The sequence below is a fragment of the Xenopus laevis genome, chromosome 7S, assembly GCF_017654675.1.
Source record: "Xenopus laevis strain J_2021 chromosome 7S, Xenopus_laevis_v10.1, whole genome shotgun sequence".
NCBI classification, from domain to species: domain Eukaryota; kingdom Metazoa; phylum Chordata; class Amphibia; order Anura; family Pipidae; genus Xenopus; species Xenopus laevis.
The window spans coordinates 11,371,734-11,396,272 of NC_054384.1; the positions used below are offsets into that span (position 1 = coordinate 11,371,734).

General features: G+C 40.2%; 1 protein-coding gene across 1 annotated transcript in view; it reads left to right on the forward strand.

Moving 5' to 3' along the window:
* Positions 1-8,707: 8,707 nt before the first annotated feature.
* ctbp2.S (1.S) overlaps positions 8,708-24,539 on the forward strand; it is a 45,825-nt gene continuing 29,993 nt past the window's right edge. The window contains exons 1-3 of the mRNA XM_041570884.1: positions 8,708-9,272; positions 14,774-14,886; positions 17,193-17,361. Of these exons, the coding sequence (XP_041426818.1) occupies positions 17,343-17,361 (19 nt within the window). The 5' untranslated portion in view covers positions 8,708-9,272; positions 14,774-14,886; positions 17,193-17,342. The remainder of the gene's footprint in view (positions 9,273-14,773; positions 14,887-17,192; positions 17,362-24,539) is intronic.

Below are 24,539 nucleotides of genomic sequence, written 5' to 3' on the forward strand. Positions count from 1 at the left end.
GGTCACTGACCCCATCTAAAAAACAAATGTCCTTTAAGGCTATAAATGTATTGTTATTGCTACTTTTTTTATTACTCATTTTTCTATTTAGTCCCTCTACTATTCACATTCTAGTCTATTATTCAAATCAGTGCATGGTTGCTAGGGTAAATTGGACCCTAGCAGCCAGATTGCTGAATTTGCAAACTGGAGAACTGCTGAATAAAAAGCTAAATAACTCAAAAACCATACATAATAAAAAATGAAAACCAGTTGCAAATTGTCTCAGAATATCACTCTCCGCGCCCCTCTCTGAAATCAATGTAAAATTAATAAGCTGGGTTTTATTCAGCAGCTCTCCATTTGTTAGCAGTCTGGTTGCTAAGGTCCACATAACCCTGGCAACCATTCACTGATTTGACTGGAATATGTATAGAAGAGGGGCCTGAATAGAATGAGAAGTAATAAAAAGTAGTAATAACAATAAATTTGTAGCCTTATCAAGCATTTGTCATTAAGATGGGGGTCAGTAAAAGCTTGAAAGAATAAAAAGGGAAAAATGGAAATTATTTCAGAACAATAAATAAACAAACAATGAAGGCCAATTGAACAGTTGCTTAGAATTAGCCATTCTATAACATACTAAAAATTAATATATAATTACCCAATGCAACTTTGCATTTATTTTTATAATCTTTCTAGAATGAGGTCTGACCCACAAAAGCCCAATGCTTGCTATAAAAATGTATAGAAAAAATGTATAGAACTTCCACAAGGGGGCAGAATCATCTCATAATGCACATAATTACCCTGACAGTAGAGTTTCTCTGAATCCTAAAGCAATAGACCTTGTGTCCAAGGAGCAAGTACCCGTTACTGCTCTACTGTCTGAAAAGCATAAATCTGATTGGTTGCTACAGGCTACCAGGTGTGGAGCACATTCTACACCTGTTATTGGATTGCCATTGGTACCAATTCATTTTATGTGAAGCACTTTGCCTTATGTACCTAATGTAACAAGCACATTTGATGTTTACTGGGTAGTATGGGATCTTGTCTTTAAATGAACGGGGAAAAAAAACGATGCACCTTTAACTCTTCTCATGGTGTCTGAGATCTAGCAATAACTATTGTTGCCAATAAACTAGGGATGCACAGAATCCAGGATTCGGTTCGGGATTTGGCCAGGATTCGGCCTTTTTCAGCAGGATTCGGCCAAACCAAATCTGAATTCTAATTTGCATATGCAAATTAGGAGCAGAAAGGGAAAACGCGAGACCTTTTGTCACAAAACAAGGAAGTAAAAAAATGTTTTCCCCTTCCCGTCCCTAATTTGCATATGCAAATTAGGATTCGGTTCGGTATTCGGCTGAATCTTTCCCGAAGGATTCGGGGGTTCGGTCGAATCCAAAATAGCGGATTCGGTGCCTCCCTATAATAAACTCAGGAAGAAATCTGATAAATGCTGTACTGTAATTGCTGATGCTCATCCTGTATCTTTATACAGGTAACGGATCTGTTATCTGGAAACGCGGAGAAAGCTCAGAATTACGGAAAGGCCTCTCCCATAGACTCCATTATAATGAAATAATCCACATTTTTTAAAATAATTTCCTTTTTCTGTGTAATAATAAAACAGTAGCTTGTACTTGATCCCAACTAAGATATAATTAATCCTTATCGGAAGCAAAACCAGCCTGTTGGGTTTATTTAATGTTTACATGATTTTCTAGTAGATGAAGATCCAAATTACAGAAAGATCAGTTATCCGTAAAACCCCAGTACCCGAGCATTCTGGATAACAGGTCCCATACCTGTACAATGGCTGCCAACACCTAAAATTCAGGGCAGGTCGATTCATATTACGGATGCACCGAATCCACTGTTTTGGATTAGTCTGAACACCCATATCCTTTGCGAAAGATTCAGCTGAATACAGAATCCGAATTTGCATATGCAAATTAGGGGTGGGAAGGGGAAAACCTTTTTTACTTCCTTGTTTTGTGACAAAAAGTCACACGATTTTCCTCCCTGCCCCTAATTTGCATATGTAAATTAGGATTCAGTTCGACCGGGCAGAAGGATTCCGCGATTCCGAATCCTGCTGAAAAAGGCCGAATCCCGAACTGAATCCTGGATTCGGTGCATTCCCTAATTAATATCAGATGGCTGTAGGATGGCAAAATGGTTACCTTCTTTATGTACTCATGACCATATTCTACTCTACAGAGCAACACCTGTTTAATTGTGACCTTAGTATTAGTCGGCTGTGGATTTAAATGACAGCACTGATACGTTATAAAATAAATGAACCTTAAACTCCAGATTTTCTCAAAGGGATTTACCAGTTTGATTATCCTCGTACTGAAAGAAAAGGATAAAAAAAAAAAAAATACATGAAGGTGGGAAGCTAAATCCCTTCTATGAAAGTAAACCCTTGACCAAATATCATCCCAGCCTACTCAGCTATATTATGAAAGGTTAAAGAAGAACTAGGCTAGTAGTGCTTATTATACTTTGTGTTTCTGTACCAGACCAATGTTATCAGAGATCTGATCTGAACTACATGTGAGGACAGACACACCAACTTCTGAGTGAGCAGTAACTTCATTGCTTTATAGAACTCAACACAAACACTTTCATCATAACGTGTGAGCATACACAGGAATATAATATATAATAATAATAATCAACAATGATTTTTATTTTAGGGCTGTTAAACACTAAAATGATGAGTTATAAGTGACATTTTAGGTTCCTTGATTCCTTGAGGTAAATGCTTGCAGGAAAACAATTCCATGTTCCATCACTTGTACCATCCCCAACCGTCCAGGGATCCCCAACCTTTTGAAGCAGTGAGCTAAAAAAAACTAGAAAGGTGCTAAAGAAAAAGCTGCATAATGCAAAAACCACAAATAATAAAAAGAAGACCAATTGCAAAGTGTGTCCAAATTCACTGGCTACATCATACTAAATGTTCTAAAAAGCCCCTTTAAAAGATGGAACACTGTTGGTTAATTTGGTTTATGAATCTGGAAGCAGATATCCGGTGCTATTTATTTTGGGGAATTGAGCTTCTGCTTCGCCTTGTCTGATGAGATCACACGTTGCAGTTTGGAATTTGAGTTCAGAGGAGGCAAAGCAGGTGAAGACCATAAGCTGCGGGTCTGGAAGGTTCAGTGTGACTTGTAAGTAGAGTGGTTCAAGTTAACAAAGTAGGGAGATTCCAGCACTGGGGTTGCAAATGTGTCAGAGGTAAAGAAGGACAGACCAACATCTGCTGAATAATATCATCCTCTGTCATGTACATTATCTCCACAGTCGTATTGCCGTCCAATTCACAGGTCACAACGATCGGAACCTGCTTACGTCTGTTAATCAGCCCTCTGGCTAAAGATGCGGAAATGTTGTTTGTGTAGGAGATAGTGTGATCTTCCAACTGCCAAACAAGAGGAACATTCCATTTAAATAAAATGTAAGGAAGTAAAAGCAAATCCCTATGGTCATCCTGCACACGTCTACAATGTAAAGGAGAACTATTGCAAAAAATGTAATATAAGCTTCAGCATACTGAAATAAGAATCTTTCTAAATACAATCAATTTCATATTCTGCATTATTTTTGAAATAATCAAGTTTATATTCACTATTTCTCTCTCAGCATCTGTTTCTCCTCATTCTGTCTTCATTCAGGCTTTGGGTGTCAGATGAATGATCCAATATATCTTATAGGGGGGCTCCTTTTGCCTAGAACAGTGCTGTCCAACTTCTGTACCACAGAGGGCCGGAATTTTTCTGGTCTACATGGTGGAGGGCCGATAATGGAAGCCAGTGTTAGACACGCCCTGTTTTAGTCCACACCCACCTTAAACCACACCCATGTTACCACATGACCAAGTCCACATTAATTGCACACCAAAAAACCAAATGGTTGGTGCTCACTGCAGGGATATCTCTCATATGTGAAAAAAGTTAAGTCATATTAAGACATACCCTTAAATCCATATACCTCCTCCCCTTTGGATAACACAGCACCCCAGAACATAATTAAACACTTTACGGGTCCCTATCAGTAATTTTCAAATGCTTACAAGCCCTCAGAACAAATACCAGACTTATGTTCCACAGGCAGAGTATGGCACACACAGGGAGCATAGGACAGAGAGAGAGTATGGCACACAAAGGGAGCATAGGGCAGGCAGAGTATGGCACACACAGGGAGCATAGGACAGAGAGAGAGTATGGCACACAAAGGGAGCATAGGGCAGGCAGAGTATGGCACACACAGGGAGCATAGGGCAGGGAGAGTATGGCACACACAGGGAGCATAGGGCAGGCAGAGTATGGTACACACAGGGAGCATAGGGCAGGGAGAGTATGGCACACACAGGGAGCATAGGGCAGGCAGAGTATGGCAAACACAGAGAGCATAGGGCAGGGAGAGAATGGCACACACAGGGAGCATAGGGCAGGCAGAGTATGGCACACACACGGAGCATAGGGCAGGCAGAGTATGGCACACACAGGGAGCATAGGGCAGGCAGAGTATGGCACACACAGGGAGCATAGGGCAGGCAGAGTATGGCACACACAGAGAGCATAGGGCAGGGAGAGTATGGCACACACAGGGAGCATAGGGCAGGCAGAGTATGGCACACACAGGGAGCATAGGGCAGGGAGAGTATGGCACACACAGGGAGCATAGGGCAAGCAGAGTATGGCACACACAGGGAACATAGGGCAGGGAGAGTATGGCACACACAGGGAGCATAGGGCAGGCAGAGTATGGCAAACACAGAGAGCATAGGGCAGGGAGAGTATGGCACACACAGGGAGCATAGGGCAGGCAGAGTATGGCACACACAGGGAGCATAGGGAAGGAAGAACAGAGCAAGAGACAGGGAAACCTATTAGGACCACTCTAATATGTACTACATACAGTGCTGCTGGTCCATTAGCATTTTGTATAAACTGTGAACAGGTGAACAATGTGGGCAGTTTCAGTCTGGGTCAATGGCACATACTACTAGAAAAGTGTATTATTATGAAAATGGTTTATTTACATGAAGCAGGGTTTAACATATGAGCTCTTTTATAAATATCTTTAGCTCATATGTAAAACCCTGCTTCATGTAAATAAACCATTTTCATAATAATGTACTTTTCTAGTAGTATGTGCCATTGGGTAATCATAAATAGAAAATTGCCATTTTAAAAAATAAGGGCCGCCCCCTGGGATCGTAAGATTCACGGTGCACACAAACAAACCATACATGTTAGGTCACATGAACCAATTAACAGACAGAGTTCTATCTTTTGCTTCAACACTTCTTCCTGTTACAGTTAGAGCTGCAGTATTTCTGGTCAGGTGATCTCTGAGGCAACACACAGACCATCACGAAATGGTGGCTCAAGGCAAGAGATGTAAAAGGGCAAGATTTACTTAAATAAATAGACCAGTTTGGTAAGATTCTTTAATATTAAGTGTTCATTATGGGGGTATAGTTTTCCTTTAACTCTTGCTCACAGCACAACTTTTTGACCCTCTTTTTGTTCAAATGTTAGGAGTGATGTAACTGCATATTTTAGGCATGAGAGCTAATAATGATAGCAATGGCAAAATGTATGCAAACACCAGTAGTAGTGATGGGCGAATATGTCCTGTTTTGCTTCGCCGAAAATTTTGCGAATTTCCCACAAAATTCGTGAAACGCCTAAAAATTTGCGAACAATCGTGAAATCGGAAAGTTCCCCAAAAAAAAACGTGAAATTCGGACGTTTTCACTGAAAAATCTTGAAATTTTAAGGTTTTCACAAAAAAAATGTGAAATTTGAAGGATTTCACTAAAAAATCGTGAAATTTGAAGGTTTTCACTAGAAATCGTGAAATTTGAAGGATTTTACTCAAAAATCTTGAAATTTGAAGGTTTTCACTAAAAGATCATGAAAATCGGTCATTTTCAATAAAAAATCGTGAAAAACGGAAATTGACGCCAGCGAATTTTCACCGGCGAGATTCGTGAATTTATTCGCTGGCAGCAAAACGTGGGAATTCACCATGAATTTTTGCCAGACGAATTTATTCGCCCATCACTAACCAGCAGTTAAAAGACCTTTAAAGAGAATTTGCCTCTATTTTTTCTTCAGCGGATATAATCTAATTTGTCTGCGTTAGTCAATAAACAGCATCATCTGTGTTTCCAGAAAACCTTGTGACGTTTTGCCTCTTTACAAACCTATAAAGAAAAGGCTTAAATCTCACACTTTACTATTAACATTAAGGCCATTGACCGTTTTATCCCTGACAACAGTTTCTTTGTGTAAACACAAGTCGTTTTATGCTGTTACTATGGAAACACCATCGTCTGTAATGAATAGGTAAAAATGCAGGTCTCGCTTCCACCATCAAAGTGGATCCCACAGATTGAAAAATGACATTGATAAACAAATAATAGAAACACTGATGTCCAACTTTCTGAGTGAGACATAATTATTCTGAACCTCAGCGCCTGATAATCCAGCAAAATGCCGTTGAGTCTCAGTCCGGCCGCAGGATGATATTCTGATTATTTCAGATCTGAAATGGAGACAAACCAAGGAAAACCTTGCCATTTGGGGAGGGGGGCATCACTTACAGCTTTCCTACAACTCCCATCATGCTTGCTCACTTGCTGCTCTAGATGGGCTTATTGCCATTGATATTATTAAAGGGCAAGTCAACCCCAAAATAAAAATTTGCCAAATAAAACATAATTCCAATATACATTCATTCCAGCAAAGTCAGGTCTGTTAATCAGCTGCCTTGTCTTACATGGTATCAACAGTTGTGATGGGCGAATTTATTCGCCAGGCACGAATTTGCCATGAGTTTTCGTGTTTCGCCACCAGCAAATAACAGCGAACATTTGCCCAGCGACAATTCTAGGTGCCCATTGAAATTCGCAAATGTTTTGCCGAATCGAAACGGTAGAAATTCGCCCATCACTCATCAACAGTCTGAGCCACCAGGACAGAGAATAGACAGGGACAGACACTGCTTTCAATAGCAATACATATACAAATAACTTACACACCATAGGAAATTTGTAATGAATGTATATTGCAAAGTTGCTTAGAATAATGTTTTCTTTTATTAGGCAAATTTGTATTATATATTATATATTCTAGTTCTGTTTTCTATTTCCCCAGGGAGAGCTATTATGCCTTATAACCATGTTTCTATCTAATAACAATAGATTTTTTTACATTTGCTGATTCTACAGGACTTTGCACAACATAATGGAACTATGACAATGGGCTGCCCCGTGTATTAAATATGGGAAGGAACCCTCCTATCAGGTTACTATTGACTTAGGGTAGAGCAGTAGTGGGAAGCTACGTATCTTATAAAAGGTCCAAATTCATGGCAGGTAGAGGGACAAAGGGTCATTTCCTGGGCCACCATCAGAGGATCCCCCTTGAGTCACAAAGCAGCGCTGAAAAGCCACAGCAAGGGAGCCACCGAATGGAACTAGAAGCCGACAACTGTTGCCAAAAGCCACCAGAAGGGAGCCACTGAATGGAGCCGAAAACCTCTGCAAGGGAGCCACCGAATGAAACTGGAAGCTAATGACTGTTGCCAAAAGCCACAAGAAGGGAGCCACTGAATGGAGCCAAAACCAAGAAGAGGAGGAGCTGCCGAAAAGAGCCAAATGGAGCCAAAGAAAAGGTGATCAAAGAAGAACTTTAAAGTTAAGTTCCACTGAACACCATATCTTTTAAACCCCTGGCCACCAATGTTTTTTTTTAACTTAGGGGGCCTGGCCACTAATGTTGTTGTTTTTTTTAAATGTGGGGGGTTTACAGTTTTAGTACAAATGTCTGTGTTTTTACTCTGGGGTGGGGGTTGGGATCTGGGTGGGGCTTGGGGCTGGGAAGGAACCAGAAGTCCAGAAAATGTTGTCGTACGGGGCCCCATGATTTCTGATGGTAACAGAGAAATACAAGAGCATGGAGAATTATATAAAGAGGCAGTAGCAGTATTTCTATCTGTCACCACTGGCCTCATGTGAGAGAAGCCCATGGGATGCAGTTTGGGACATGAAGTCCACACGTGCGTCACTGAGATATTTAACTTTGGAGCAGAACATTTTGGGAGAAGCAAGTAACAGCAAGTCAATAATTACAGTGGGGAGAGAAGGATGAGTGCATTTTAGAAGCATGTTTATCCATTGAGAACATTTGAGTTTATTTTATTTATTCTTTCCAAAACACATTGTGAAAAATAATCTACCCCCTTCTAAAATGCCACCAGGGGTGCTTCGCCAATGAGTCAAGTTGAGGCTGTCGCTGCAGGCAGCAGCGCCCCACTAGGTACCAGGGGCAGCTTTAAGAGCGAATTTCCGGGGGAGGGGGGGCAGCAACAACTGCTGCTGCCTCAGGCTGCGGATGGGCCAGGTTCACCCCTGAATGCCACTTATGATTCTCTCTCTCTTTTACAAAAGCATTTAGCCTGCAGCTTTATTTTACACGATCACAGAACTCCCCGAGGACCTATTGTGCTTAATGTGTTTGGTTTGTTCTGTGGCTGTATAAATAAAAAAAATGCATAGGAATTGTCCATGGCACCTTGACACGCTGGCAGCTATTGACTTATCCTTATATTTGTCAACATGTTTAACCCATTCTCCTAGAGACTAATCATTTTGCAGTGAATTGGGTTATTGCTTTGCATTGTCCATGCATTGCCTGTGTATGTTTCTCCAGCCCCACCCAAATGTAGAGCCACAGCATGCCTTTATCCTGCACATGCCATTAATATCCTCCTTGCCTCCCCCTCCCTGCTCTCATTTCCCATCACAGTACGGACCCCCTCCCACCTTCTTGTGTTGCTGCTGCTGGGGGGTCTCATGGATGACGAGCTTAGGAGGGGTCCGAAATCCCTGTGCCCATCCTCCTATTATTGCTTTGCACTTACAGACCCGCCTTGCCAAAAGGAGCCTTGTCTATCTGCCTGCTGCATAGCACTGAAGGGGTGTGTCTTTAGGGGGATCTTTGCTGGGGGAGTGGGTGCTGTTACCCCCTATACAAGGACTTGTCTGTAGATGTGCTATTTGGCAGAGGGGGGATCTTATCCTATAGGGTGCTGATCGAGGAGGAGGAAGAAGAGCAAGGAGGAGGAAGAAGAGCGAAGAGGAGGAAGAAGAGCGAAGAGGAGGAAGAAGAGCGAAGAGGAAGAAGAGCAAAGAGGAGGAAGAAGAGCAAAGAGGAGGAAGAAGAGGTGCACTTTGCCCATATAGGGAACAATGGTACAAGGTAAGCGGAGATGATGTACAGTTGTGATGCTTCGGAGACTGGCACATGCCTGGGGGGCAGCTGCAGTAAATGAGCAGTAAATGAGTAGTAAATGAGCAGATGGATGAGTAGGTCTGAGATGCATGTGGTACAGAGGGGTGTAACAGGCCTTATTAGTAGAGAGAGATGGGAAAGCTTTGCTGCAAAACTATATGGAACTAACTAGCATCCCCATCTAGATCTGCAGTAGCAGGAAAAAAGAAAAATATTCATTTTGTGCACTGTAACCGACACACATTGTGTTAGTCCATACTTTGTATTCTCAGGTGCTACTATTAACCCCCTGGCATTATCTGAGCAGACTGGCTTTTACTGGCTGTGTGACCGGGTGCTGATATTATTATGTTATTACCCACCTGTTGAATTACAGATGTAACAACACTGGTGCAACAGGGTGTATGATGTAAGTTCAATATTTTATCTCAAACAGACCCAAGGAATGTATTATTAAGGCACCGCAGTGCCCCCAAAACTTTCCATGGGTGCAATACAGGTATCCAAAATGATCAGGACCTGGGGGTTTCCAGATAAGGGATCTCTTTGTAATTAGGATCCACATACCTTAAAGGAGAAGGAAAGGCTTCGTACACTTGGGTTATAAGGTTAGGTTACTTACCTGAAACCCCTGCAGCGGCCCGGGTTATACCAGTGAGCACCACCGAGCACTTCTCTTCAGGCTTCTTCTTTCTTCATGCATGCGCAGTTGAATGAAATAGCCGACTTTTTAGTTAAAGTTCAGCTTTTCGTTCTATTGAGCTTGCGTAGCCGCACGAAGGAAAGAGGAAGCCGGAAGAGGATCTCTCCATGGTGCTCATTGGTATAACCCTGGGCCGGTGCAGTTTTCTGCCGATGCCTTTCCTTCTCCTTTAAATCTACTAAGAAAATAATTATTAAATATTAAATAAAACCTAGTAGCATTGTTTTGCCTCTAATTAGGACTAATTATATGTTAGTTTGGATCAAGTACAAGGGACTGTTTTATTATTACAGAGAAAAACGAAATCATTTTTCAAAATTTTAACTTGTTTCAAATGGAGCGTATAGGAGATGTCCTTCCCGAGGGGACTCCCCCAGTAGTTACGCCACGGTTATAGATGGAAGCAGAGTAGTTTAAAGGGATACTGTCATGGGAAAAAAAATGTTTTCAAAATGAATCAGTTAATAGTGCTGCTCCAGCAGAATTCTGCACTAAAATCCATTTCTCAAAAGAGCAAACAGATTTTTTTATATTCAATTTTGAAATCTGACATGGGGCTAGAGTGAATTTCCCAGCTGGCCCAAGTCATGTGACTTGTGCTCTGATAAACTTCAATCACTCTTTACTGCTGTACTGCAAGTTGGAGTGATATCACCCCCTCCCTTTCCCCCCCCCAGCAGCCAAACAAAAGAACAATGGGAAGGTAACCAGATAGCAGCTCCCTAACACAAGATAACAGCTGCCTGGTAGATCTGAGAACAACACTCAATAGTAAAAACCCATGTCCCACTGAGACACATTCAGTTACATTGAGAAGGAAAAACAGCAGCCTGCCAGAAAGCATTTCTCTCCTAAAGTGCCGGCACAAGTCACATGACCAGGGGCTGCTGGGAAATTGACAATATGTCTAGCCCCATGTCAGATTTCAAAATTGAATATAACAAAATCTGTTTGCTCTTTTGAGAAATGGATTTCAGTGCAGAATTCTGCTGGAGTAGCACTATTAACTGATTCATTTTGGAAAAAAACATGTTTTCCGATGACAGGATCCCTTTAAGCTTAAGTTCAAGCAAAGCATAATGGGCATAAACAAGGGGCTTATTAGGTGAAGTTAGGTGCTAAATTCTAGGGTCAGTGCCCATAGCAACCAAACCAAGGTCAGTGCCCATAGCAACCACTCAGATCTTTCTTTTCGTTTTCCAATTCATGGTAGACAGATAAAAGACTAATTTTTGATCGGCTGCTATGGGCAAGTGCAATGTAAATAGTCTAAATTTTTTTAATGATCCCTAACATACTCTCAGTAGCAATAAATTGTACCCATACAAAGAACTTTATAACAATGTTTAGGCTGCCAGTCCACATAGGGGCTACCAAATAGCCAATCGCAGCCCATATTTAGCACCACCATGAACGGTTCAGAGGCTTATGTTGCTCTCCAGTTTCTTTTACATTTGAATGTGGCTCACCTATAAAAAAGGTTGGGGATCAGTGGCCTAAACGCTCCCGTGCACTCGCAGGTTGGGATTATTGCTCGGAATGGTCCATTTTGTGATCTCATTATATACTACACCATGTTAGTATATAAATCTTCTTGACTTGCAGGTACATTTGTCCTTGGTGTAAGCTATATCTGACCTTGGATAAATCCTTGACTGTATCTGCACAAAGAGATGAATGTTCTGCTGCAGGGTTTGCACAAGTGTGTGAAGCATCCGGTAATGGATAAATATTTGTACACTCAGTCATTTCAATAGGAAACGGCTTTTTCTGAATGAGCTTTGTTCAACTTGTAGATTTCATTGTTCACCAACGATATAGAGCAGGTTTAGACGGGTTTAACAATAACAGCAACAGACCCAGAAGCTCCTTGGGGGTCCAGAGAGGGGCTTAATCAATGCTGAAATGTGTGCAAGGAGTTTTATGGACTGAAGAATTGGTGATAAAACGGCTGCATGGTATTTATATTTGTGTATGAAATGGGGGAACATGAAACAAGAGTAGTAGGACCACAACAAGTTCACAAGTTATTTCAGTACATTTAAAAGTACTTGGACCCCTGGACAAGTCAATAGAACCATTTTTAATCTCTAATTCTATTATACAAGTTTGGTGTTGTTTTTAATAATGGGTAATCCTTTAAGCAGGGGCTAGTAATGGGTGAATTTATTCGGCAGGCGCGGATTCACGGCGAATTTCCGCGTTTCACTGCCGGCTAATAAATTTGCGAATTTGCAGCGAAAATTCATTGGCATCAAACTGTTTTTTATTTATGTCGGCGACAATTAATGTAAGCCCATTGACTTTAATGGTGTCAAAATTTGTGTTTCGCTAATTTTTTGCCCGTTTCACGAATTTCGTGGAAAAGTGAAACAGGACAAATTCGCCCATCACTAGCAGGGGCATAACTAAAGAGGAAGCAGACCCTGCAGCTGCAGGGAGGGCTCAAGAGATATAGGGGCCCCATGAGGCCCTACGTTATAAACAATTTCAATAGATATTGGTAAAACAGTCAGCCTTTAGACATTTTGGGGGCCTTAGAATTAATTTGGTGTGGGGCCCAGTAATATGGGGAAAGACTGGCTAAGTTGGGGTTGTTTATGCTGAAGAATAGGGATATGATTACTGTTCAAAACAGCTTTTGCAGGGCTGGATTTCCATAGTGGGCGCCCCTAGGCCCACTGCCGTTCATTGCCCCGTTTCTTCCCTTATATTTGTGCAAATGTTCATCATTGAGACCGGAGAATTGTGGATTAGCGCACATGACATTTAAAAAACTATTTTATCTCCTGCGCATCCCCATTCCCATTCTTGACTGAATTAGCTTGATAAAAGGCCAATGGCGGCTTGAGACATTGATATTATCCAGGTACTGCCATGTGTATTAAAGGGGTTGTTCACCTTTTAGTATGATGTAGGGAGTGATATTCTGAGACAATCTGCAAATGGTTTTCATTTTTTATTAGTTGTGGTTTTTGAGTTATTTTGCTTTTTATTCAGCGGCTCTCCCGTTTGCAATTTCAGCCATCTGGTTGCCAGGGTCCTAATTACTCTACCAACCGTGCACTTAATTAAATAATAGACTGGAAAATGAATAGGAGAGGGCTTGAATAGGAAGATGAGGAATAAAAAGTAGCAATAAAATTGTAACTTTACAGAGCATTTGCTTTTTAGATGGGGTCAGTGACCCCCATTTGTAAACTGGAAGCAGTTAGAAAAAGCAAATAATTCAAAAACAAAGAACTACATTTATCCGACTGTTGGATGAAAATGCAGCGTGCAACATCTGACACGTCGCATGCGTTTCGTCGCATGGCGACGTGTCCGCTCGAGCGGCACCGTGGAGTTCTACCCAAAAAATGAGTGATTTGTTTTTTTTAATAAAATTGGACTTTTAAAAAAATCACAAATTTTTCGGAATTTATTAAACCCCGAGGATGGAAAAGTCCGAATCTGAAAATCCGGCATCTCAGACCTGTCGAGGTTGCATATAAGTCAATGGGAGAAGTCCAGATGACTTTTTGATGTGCGCTGGGTTTTTGGCAATACCCCAAAGCTTTCGGGAGAAAAATCAGAAAAAATGCGAAAATCGGATGAAAAAATTGAAAAAAAAAACCAGCGAAAATCTGATTTTTTCAAGATTTTTTGGATTTTTTCCCCGCAAACAAAATTTTTGGGAAAGTGCCAAAAAACCCATGCAAATTTGGTCTGAGTTTTTTTCAGAAAATATTGAGATACATTCAGACTTTGATAAATAACCCCCTTAGGTATGACATAGGGGCATATTTACTAAAGGCCGAAGTGGCAAACGCTGGCTATAATTCGCCAGCAATAACGCCCGCAGGTACATCGGTGATTTACTTACGGGCGCAGGCGCCGATTCGCTAGCGAAAGAAATAAGCGCTAGCGCTCATTCTCACTCTATCGCCAGCATCTTTGCTTTGAATTGCTCGCATTGCCGAAGTAACGCTAGCGAAAAGTCGTCATCGTTCGCCGCCTATGACGAAACTCCGCATTTTATTGAATTAGTGTTGTCTAAGCGAATTTTCGCCTGGCGAAGTGCAGCGATGGGTACGAACCGGTCGCTGCCGACTTTTCACCGGTTAGTGAATCTGCCCCATAGAAAACGTATTTGTGACCGCTAGATGGGAATGTTTTGTTAAAGTCTACAGAAACACTACAGAAACACTACAGGCAAGGCAAAACAATAAACTCGCTAATTATTTAAAACTACAATCATTGTTCTCTGCAGTCTTACTTTACTTTAGTTAGGTTGTTTGTAGCCCTTTAAAGGGTTGGTACACCTTTAAGTTAGCTATTAGTAGGTTAAAGAAAGGCAAATTCTTAACAACTTTTCTAGTTTTCTAATTATTTGCCTTCTGATTCATTCAAAAAACACATATGCTCTGTAGAACTATAAAATGTATTGTTATTGCCAATTTTTATTGCTCAGCTTTCTTTTCAGGCCTCTTCTATTCATATTCCAGTCTCTTATTTAAATCAATACATGGTTGCTAGGGGAATTTGAACCCTGGCAACCAGACTGCTGAAATTGCAAACTGGAGAGCTACTGAATAAAAAGTTAAATAACTCAAAAGCCACAAATAATACCAATTGAAAACCAATAGCAAATTGTCTTAGATTAGAATATCACTCTCTACATCATACTAAAAGTTAATTTAAAGGGGAACAAGTCCTTTAATATGATGCAAATGATTGTTGTTGTTTAGAGGGAGATGCAATGAGTCCACTTGTTTCCTTGCAGACTGGAGAGAAGTGACATGGGATAAATATGCAAGTTAACGTGTACTTTGTGCAAGATGGACATGATTGAGAATGAGAAGATCAAACGCTTGCGCATGGACCAGGTTTGTGAAGGTGAGCGATATCTGTTGTTACCACTCAGCTTTGCTCAACAAGCAGAATTTCTTTCAGGTTATTAAGACACTGAGGGGCAGATTTATCAAATGTCAAAGTGAAAATTCAAATTTAAACAATTCAAATTTCAAGCAAATTTTGTGTACGTCGACTAGGGAATAGTCCAAATTCGATTCGAATTTGAAAACAAATCAAAAATTCAAATATCGAAATTTATCATTTACTGCCTCTTTAAAAATTCGACTTCGAGCATTCACCATCTAAAACCTGCCGAATTGCTGTTTTAGCCTATGGGGGACCTCCTAGAACCTATTTGGAGTCAATTGGCGGACTTTGAAAAATCAAAGTTTTTTTGGGGGAAAACTTTGAATCAAATTCGATCGAATGCGATATTCCTTCGATTCATACTATTCAAATTCGGCCAAATACTGACCTATCTGATTGAAAACTGACCTATTCAACCCAAAAAAAAACTTTAACTTAATTTCAGTTGGTCTTTTTGAATTCAAATTTCAAAGTTTTTTCAATTCAAAATTCGACCCTTGATAAATATGCCCCGTACTGTCTCTTTAAAAATTGGACTTCAACCATTCACCATCTAAAACCTTGATTGAATGCACTATTACTTTGATTCATACGATTCAAATTAGATCAAAAACTGACCTATTTTGGTTGGTCTTTTTTGAGTTATAAAGACACTGAGGGACAGATTTATCAAAGGTCGAAGTGAAAATTAGAATTTAAAAAATTTGAATATTGAGCTAAATTTTGTGTACTTCAACTAGGGTATTCTAATTTGAATCGTATGAATCAAAGTAATGGAGCATTCAATCGAGTTTTTAGATGGCGAATGGTTGAAGTTGAATTTTTAAAGAGATTCGAATTTGAAAAGCATTCGAAAACTTGAATTTTGAAATGTATCATGTACTGTCTCTTTAAAAAATTTAAGATTGGATTAAGATTGATGTGCTCTCTGGGTACTATTTTCTTTATGATATCTATAACTACATGTTAATAATAATAATAATAATAATATCACCCGAAATCTACTCGATGGGGCAAATTTACTAAAAGCTGAAGTAACTAACGCTGGCGAAAATTCACCAGCGTGACGTCATTTCGGTACTTTGCCAATTTGCTAATGGGCGCAGGCGTAACTTCGCTAGAGACTGACGCTGACGCTCATTCACACTCAATCGGCAGGCGAAGTTGCGCTCTGTCGAATGGACGTAACTACACAAATTCACAAAGACGCGGATTTTACTGAACGTTACCTCTTGCGCCAGACCTCAGACCAGGAGAAGTGCAATAGAGTAGATTGGAGTTCCTCAAAATTTAGTTGGAAAAACACTGGTGTATTTTCCTTTTTTCAGGGTGATAGGCTGCAAAAGAGCGTACATTTTTTTGGGTGCACCCGGCTTCCCCCCTACATTTCCTAACATATGTAACATAAACTATACACTGGGCTCATGTGTAGGGCAATATAACAAATTTATTTTATTTTATTAAGGTTCCCTGGGCTTGTGTAATATAATGTATTTGCTGCAACATATACGTCCATTCAACTTTAACTTCTCGCCGTATGCAAATTAGCCAACGCTAGCGCAACTTCACTTTGCTTGCCGAAGTAACGCTAGCGCAACTTCGCCAGTGTTCGGCGCCCTGGATGCAACTTCGTATTTTAGGGAATTAGCGTTGTCCTGGCGAATTTATGCCTGGCAAAGTGTTGCGATGGCTAGGAAGCCGTCGCCGGCGAATTTTCACCGCTTAGTAAATTTACCCCTAGTGTCTTCTCTCAGGGGATTTAGACAGGGTACACTATAGTAATGTGCATGTGTTTCTGTTAGCGATTATGTCTGCACATAGACCAATGCTGTGCTTGTCAGAGACAAAGCGGAACGTATGGGAACACATCAGTTTTTCTCCGTCTGCTGATAAAATGCAGGAAGAGAAAAGCTAAGCTTATATTCCCCAAGACTCAGTGCCCTGCTGTTTGCTAGGCAAATATATGAGCTCCTCTGCATGTTATTATATAACTGTAAGCTCTTTGGCTTAAATGGTATTTAAATATAAATATATACCGCTGGGTGGCACAAATCATTTTTCATACTTTCTAGTTCTAAGTATAGATTCTACTATTTCATTAAAGCAGGATGTAAGAAGTGCAAAGATAATCGGTGCATCCAATGAACAGCAGCCCAGTGTCTATGCATGAAAAATATAAGTAATATGTAACACTAACGTGATCAGCCTGCCAAGTGGATTTCTTAACCTGTAAATCCATTTCTTAACACATACATGATTAGGGTTGGAACAGTAAAGCCGTGGCAGCCCGTGTGTAAGCCGTGAGCCTTCTCCTGCCTTCACTGAGGATTGATCCTGTTTTACACTGGAACCTAAATAAGCAGCGCACCGATCAGCTCTCCTTGTAACCTCAGATCTGAGAAGTTGCAGCAATGGCCAACCTTGTTGCTGGTAAGATTTTTGTATGTTTGTGTATTTGCTGTGGCTTGCAACTCGTTCCTTAAGCAGCAGCAGCAGCTTCTGCGATACAGGGCAGGTTATATTTAGCAGTTATCGGATTAGGATCTCGCAGCCTGGGATTTAGTGGCATTCCTGATTATGAAACGCATTAACTATTCATTGCATATAATGGCATGTTTAACTGTGTGTTAATAGCAATGATTTTGGGAGATCCAAAGGGATGGTTCGCCTTTGAAATAACTTTTATTATGATGTAGAGAGCGATATTCTGAGACAATTTGCAATTGGTTTTCATTTTTTATTATTTAAGGTTTTTAAATCATTTAGCTTTTTATTCAGCAGCTATTCAATTTGCATCATAAGCAATCTGGTTGCTAGGGTGCAAATTCCCCTAGCGACCATGCATTGATTTGAATAAGAGACTGGAATATGAATAGGAGAGGCCTGAATAGAAAGATGATGAATACCAAGTAGCAATAACAAAACATTTGAAGCCTTACAGAGTATTTGCTTTTTAGAAGGGGGTCAGCGACGCCCATTTGAAAGCTGCAAAGAGTCTGATGAAAAAGGAAAATAACTAAAAAAACTATTAAAAAAATAAATAATGAAAACCAATTGAAAAGTTGCTTAGAATTGTTCATTCTATATTATTATAATAAAAACGTCATTAAAGGAAAAGGTGAACCACCCCTCTAAAGGGGTGTTTCACCTTTGAGTTAACTTTTTGTATGTTACAGATAATCATATTCTGAGGCTATTTGCTACTGTATAATAAATGGGACTTACTGAATAATAAATGGGGTGGTGCAATTTGGGGGTCATTCTTTTCTCTCCTTTGAACATTTATTATTAACCCTTGACCCTGCACACCATTTCTGTGCTCTCCTGTTTGGTGGAAGGTGCTGCATACTCCATTCTCTGTATATTACTATTTGCTACTGTTTTTCATTTTTTATTATTTCAGGTTATTTAGCTTTTATTCAGACAGATCTCCAGTTTGCAATGTCAGTAATCTGGTTGCTAGGCTACAAATTCCCCTAGCAACCATGCATGGATTTGAATAAAAAACTGGAATATGAACAGGAGAGGCCTGAATAGAAAAATAAGTAATTAAGAATAGCAATAACATAACCAGCACATTTGTTTTTAGATGGGTCAGTGACCTCCATATGAAAGCTGGAAAGAGTCAGACGAAGAAGGCAAACCATTCAAAAACTATAAAAATAAATAAATAATGAAGACCAACTGAAAAGCTGGTTCGAATTGGTCATTGTTCAACATACTAAAATTTTACTCAAAAGCGATTTCCCACCCCCTTTTATGAAACAGTAATACATTTCTACAGGGTACTTTAGGCGGGTTATTTATCAAAGTCCAGATTTATCTCAATATTCTCAGAAAAAAACTCCGCACGGGTTTTTTGGGCTTATTTATTAATACACTTTCCTGAAAATTTTGGTTGCAGGACAAATAACGCAAAAATTGTGAAAAATCTGATTTTCAAGATTTTTTTGGATTTTTCGTCCGATTTTCACAATGATTTTTCACCTGAAAACTCAGAATTTTGCCCAAAAACTCCGAAAAGTTTGGGGTATTGCCAAAAACCCAGCGCACATCAAAAAATTCTTATATGCAACCTCGACAGGTCTGAGATGCCGGATTTTCCGATTTTCCCATCCTCGGGGTTTAATAAATTCTGAAAAATTAGATTTTTTTAAAAATCCAATTTTATTAAAAAAAAAACTCACTAATTTTTCATGATTTTTGCATTCGGAGTTTAGTAAATAACCCCTAAATATACATGTGGATATAAGTATTAATGTGTACTGTTGAGGTCTATAAAGAAATAAATAGTGATTGTCTATGAAAACTTACAGATTGCCTATCTAGGCCTGGTACTGTTGCTTTAAATTAGTACTGGCAGCTGATGGCTTGTGTCCAGATCATTAATACTTGTTTAAACTGAGATTATTCCCTATTTAGGGCTCTTACTCACTGGCGTTTTGACCTGCGCTCCGTTTTTTGGCGTTCAGCCGCAGGGGAGCGCAGGAATAGACGCATTTCATTATTTCAAATGGGTCTGTACTCACTCAGGCGCGTGTAGGCGCCGAACGCAGGAAAAATGCTGCATGTTGCGGCTCAACCTGCGTTCGGCGCCTACACGCGCCTGAGTGAGTACAGCCCCATTTGAAATAATAACATGCGTCTATTCCTGCGCTCCCCTGCGGCTGAACGCCAAAAAACGGAATGCAGGGGAGCGCAGGTCAGAACGCCAGTGAGTAAGAGCCCTTAGAGGGATTTATTTTCCATAAACTTTCCTAGAAGGAGAAACATTACATTATAAGTAGTGTTGCATTTATTTTCCCTTGAATGAACTGCATGCAGAAGCCCATTAATTAATACTGATGTACGGATACTGTATGGGACCTGTTATGCAGAATGCTCAGGACCTGGTGGTTTCCAAATAAGGGGTCTTTCTGTAATTTGGATCTCCATACCTTAAGTCTACTTAACATTCAAACATGAAATAACCCCAATTGGTTGGGTTTGCCTCCAATAAGGACTATTTATATCTTAGTTGGGATCAAGTACAAGAGAGATGGCCTTCCTGTAATTTCGGAACTTTCCTGATGACGGGTTTCTGGATAACGGAACCCATACCTGTATATTTATGAATATATTATATATATATATATATATATATATATATATATATAGTTGTATAGTGGCACACTGCTTCCAAGTTGCACCCAGTTGCACGGTTACGGGCAGGACTACATTCAGCCGCAATCCGACACGATGCGCATAATCGCAGGCGTCACGTCGGATGCGACGGAAACAAGGTAAGTAATTCAATTGTTGCATCGTGTAGCAGCATTGATGCTGCGTCTGCATCCGACAGTCGTGTTGCAACGCATCAACAATGCGACACGATCCAACACTGCCTTTACTTACCTTGTTTCCGTCGCATCCGACGTGACGCCTGCGATTTTGCGCAGTGCTTCGGATCGCGGCTGAATCGGCCGTTTAGTCCTGCCCTAAGTATTAATGTACATGTGCAAGAAAGAAGCAACAACCACAGGGTATTATTAAAAATAAAAAACGTGTATTGAGTAAAGCATGTACAGCCAATTATGGCCCATTATTCTCTATACTGTTTGAAATAGTTTTGGTGGTGCAGGGTTTATAGTAGATAATTTACATGTTTTTTATTGTGTGATTATTGATCAGTATATAATATCTTCCCTAAAACCTCCCTTTCATCTATTAAAGCCATACCCAGCACTGCCTTTGTTCCACCTGTTCCTCTGTCTATATCCATCCTGCACCTCCCGACCAGCATCGTGAATAACTCATGTTGGCTAGAGAAGTCCTATTGTTCATCTGAACCTGTTAGATTACAGCCTTCAGGCACAGAAATGAGAGCTCCCGACCTCTTCAAAAGCACAAACACTGACTTACAGCTTCTGAGATCCATCATTAGCTTGTCAATGCTGCAACTGCTTTAATTATGTTTGTGTTAAAGGGGTGGTTCGCCTTCCAGCTAGTTGTTTTCTGATAGATCACCAGAAATAATGACTTTTTCCAATGACTTTCTATTTTCTATGTGTCACTGTTTTTCTAATATTGAAGTGTAAAGTGTAATTTTTCACCTTCTAAAGCAGTTCTGGGAGGGGGGGGGTCGCCGACCCTGTTATCTGTTCTAAATTGATACATTTAGTTGATACATTGCTTATCGTTGTCCCTGCTGAGCAGAATCTCTGAGTTTCATTACAGGCAGCTGTTAGAATTGATACAATAGTTGCTGATACTCCAGAGATGCTGCTGAGAAACAACTATGGGGCAAATTTACTAAGCGTTGAAAATTCGCCAACGATGGCTTCGCATGCAACGCAACACTTCGCCAGGCGAAAATTCGCTCAGACAACGCTAATTCACCATCATGCAAAGTTGCATCCAGGGCGCCGAATGCTGGTAAAGTTGCGCTAGCATTAATTCGCAAAGCGAAGTTGCGCTAGCATTGGCTAATTTGTATACAGCGGGAAGTTAAAGTTGAATGGACGTATATTTTGCAGCAAATACATTACATTACACAAGCCCAGGGAACCTTAATAAATAAAATAAAGTTGTTATATTGCCCTACACATGAGCCCAGTGTATAGTTTATGTTCCATATGTTAGAAATGTAGGGGGGAAGCAGGTTACCCCCAATAAAATTTACACTCTTTTGCAGCCTATCACCCTGAAAAAAGGAAAATACGCTAGCGTTTTTTGGGACTTAGAAAAATTTACAACTAAATTTAAAAATCTAGCTACTCTATTGCACTCCGCATCTTAGTGAATTTGCGCAGTTACGTCCCTTTGCCAGAGCGCAAATCCGCCTGGCGATTGAGTGCGAATGAGCGCCATCGTCAGTCTTCTTCACTAGCGGTTACGCCTGTGCCCGTTAGTAAATCGACGACGTACCGAAATGAAGTCACGCTGGTGAATTTTCACCAGCGTTAGTCACTGCGCCCTTAAGTAAATTTGCCCCTATAGGTTGCGAAATTGTTACAGTTAGAATAAACTGCCAGAGGGAAACACCAGAGACAGGGACACTCAACTTGCTTAAATTTTGGGAAAACAGTGAAATATAAACAATGGAAAGTAATTGAAAAAAGTGGATTGATATATATATATATATATATATATATATATATATATATATATATATATATATATATATATATATATATATATATATATATATATATATATATATATATTTAAAGTACTTTACTAATAATACAGGGAATAATTCACCTTGCATTAAGGTACCTGTTTAAGGAAATTTTAAACATCCCGAGGCATCTCATGGCCATAGAAAGGCTCAAGACCACAAAGATGAAGATCCATGTTAGCATTTAATTTACAGATCATTTTTTTTTGCCCGTTCCAATAACATTCATTTTATCTCATTAGACTGCATTGGTGCGATGGGCAGATGCTCGCATGGCTTCACCAAGCAATAGTATTTGTATTCACAACATCTCGCCCATTTAGGAGTGGTCAGCATTGCGCCCAATTGGAAGTTCTGCGGTCTACCGACGCCACTGCTTATGTCTCTCTTTATGAAGAATCATTTATGATGAGTCATTTGGTTACGGGATCATCGCCGCTTATTGGTTTTCACTTTATTTATTTATAAAGCACCAGTGATCAGTAACAGACCTTTGCGCTGTTATTAGATCCCTTCCTTTACAATGTCATCCGTAAACCTCCTTTTGTCCTTCTTCAACACTTTTCACAAGTTTCGCTGCTTTGTTTAATGAAGGAACCGTCAGTAATCTATAGTGTACATTACTGAAACATAGGAAGGAGAGGCAGTAAGAGGGAAATTTGGTATTCAGCATAGCAGAAGGTAGTTTTCTATGATTTTGGTACAGGATCTGTTATCCAGAGACCTCCGAATTATAGGAAGGCCGTCTCTCCCATGCACTCCATTCTACTCAAATAACTCAAAAGTTAACAAAGTATTTCCTTTTTCTCTGTAATAATAAAACAGTATCTTGTACTCAGGGGCGTAACTACAGAGGAAGCAGACCCTGCGGCTGCAGGGGGGCCCAGGAGGTACAGGGGGTCCCATGAGGCTCTCATTGATGAGCAATTTGAACATATATTGGTAAAACAGGACAAACACTGGATATGTTGGGGTCCCTAGAATTAATTTGCTGTGGGGCCCAGCAACATCTAGTTACGCCACTGCTTGTACTTGATCAAAACTAAGATATAATTAATCCTTACTGGAGGCAAAACAATTCTACTGGGTTTATTTAAAGTTTAAATGATTTTTTAGCAGACTTAAAAATCCAAATTACAGAAAGATCCCTTTACCTGGAAAACCACATGATCCCGAGCATTCTGGATAACCAGGTCCCATACCAATATCATACAATGTAATTATTATGTAACACACAGGTGTTTTGAGTTAATGCGCTTACAGATGCATGAATAGTGTGTTTTTGTGCATTTTTTTGTGCGATTTTGTGAGTCTGTTCCATCAAGCGCAAGAAAATGCAGCATTTTGTCTCTTACATACGCCATTGCAATAAAAACGCAACTCTCAACATAACCATGTAGAACTAGGGTTGACACCTTTTCTTGAAAAAAAATAACGGCCTTCCTTTATTTTTATGCATTTTCCCTATTAATAACATTGGGATCAAGCTTAATTTTTACCGGCCAGGCCGATAAAATACCGGGCAGGTGGCAACCCTAGGTGGAACATAATGAAAACAATTTGCTGATGCGTCCAAACCTGGGTCTCAAACGCGCATCAAATGCACAAAATACCCGTATGTGACAGCCATTAGTTTGGAATATATAGTTGCATTCATTTTGGAAACAAATATCAACCCAACACTACCGGGCTTATTTACTGAAGTGCAGCTAAGCAGACGGGGAGATTAGTCGCATAAGAAATGCTTCAGATTTCAAAAGTCGCCCGAAGTTTCCTCGTGAGGCAAATCCTCAAGAAGCGTTTCTTATGCAATACCGGCTGGAAGGCATTTCGGGGAGATTAGTCGCCTGAAGTAGAGAAGATTTGTCACTGGGCGACGTATCTCCCCGTCTAACACCACCCTTATGTAATAGCGCCAAAGTTTGGCTCAATATATCAGGCGTATCTTCACAACATCAAATAAATATGTCTTTGCAGGAATAATGTGCCATCATTTTGCTGGTGTAGATTCTCTGCATAAAATCACCAGTGTAGTAAGGAAAATTCTCTATAGAATTTACACCCTAAATAAATGTTGTATGTGGGATGTCAGCATAAATGAGATGATGTAGACCAGGGGTCCCCAAACTTTTCTTACCTGTGAGCCACATTCAAATGTAAAAACAAGTTGGAGAGCAACATAAGCATTCAAAAAGTTCTTAGGGTCGTTAAAATATGGGCTCTAATTGGCTATTGGTAGCAGGGGGCTCTCTTTGGCAGTATACATGTTTTTTATGCAACTAAAGGTGGCCATACAGGTAAAGATCCGCTCTTTTGGCGATGTAACCAAACGAGTGGATCTTTCCTCGATATGCCCACCTTGAGGTGGGCAATATCTGGCTGATCCGATCGTGGCTCTAGGGTCGGTCTGCTTTTATCGGCCCGTGTATGGCCATCTTAAAAACTTGCC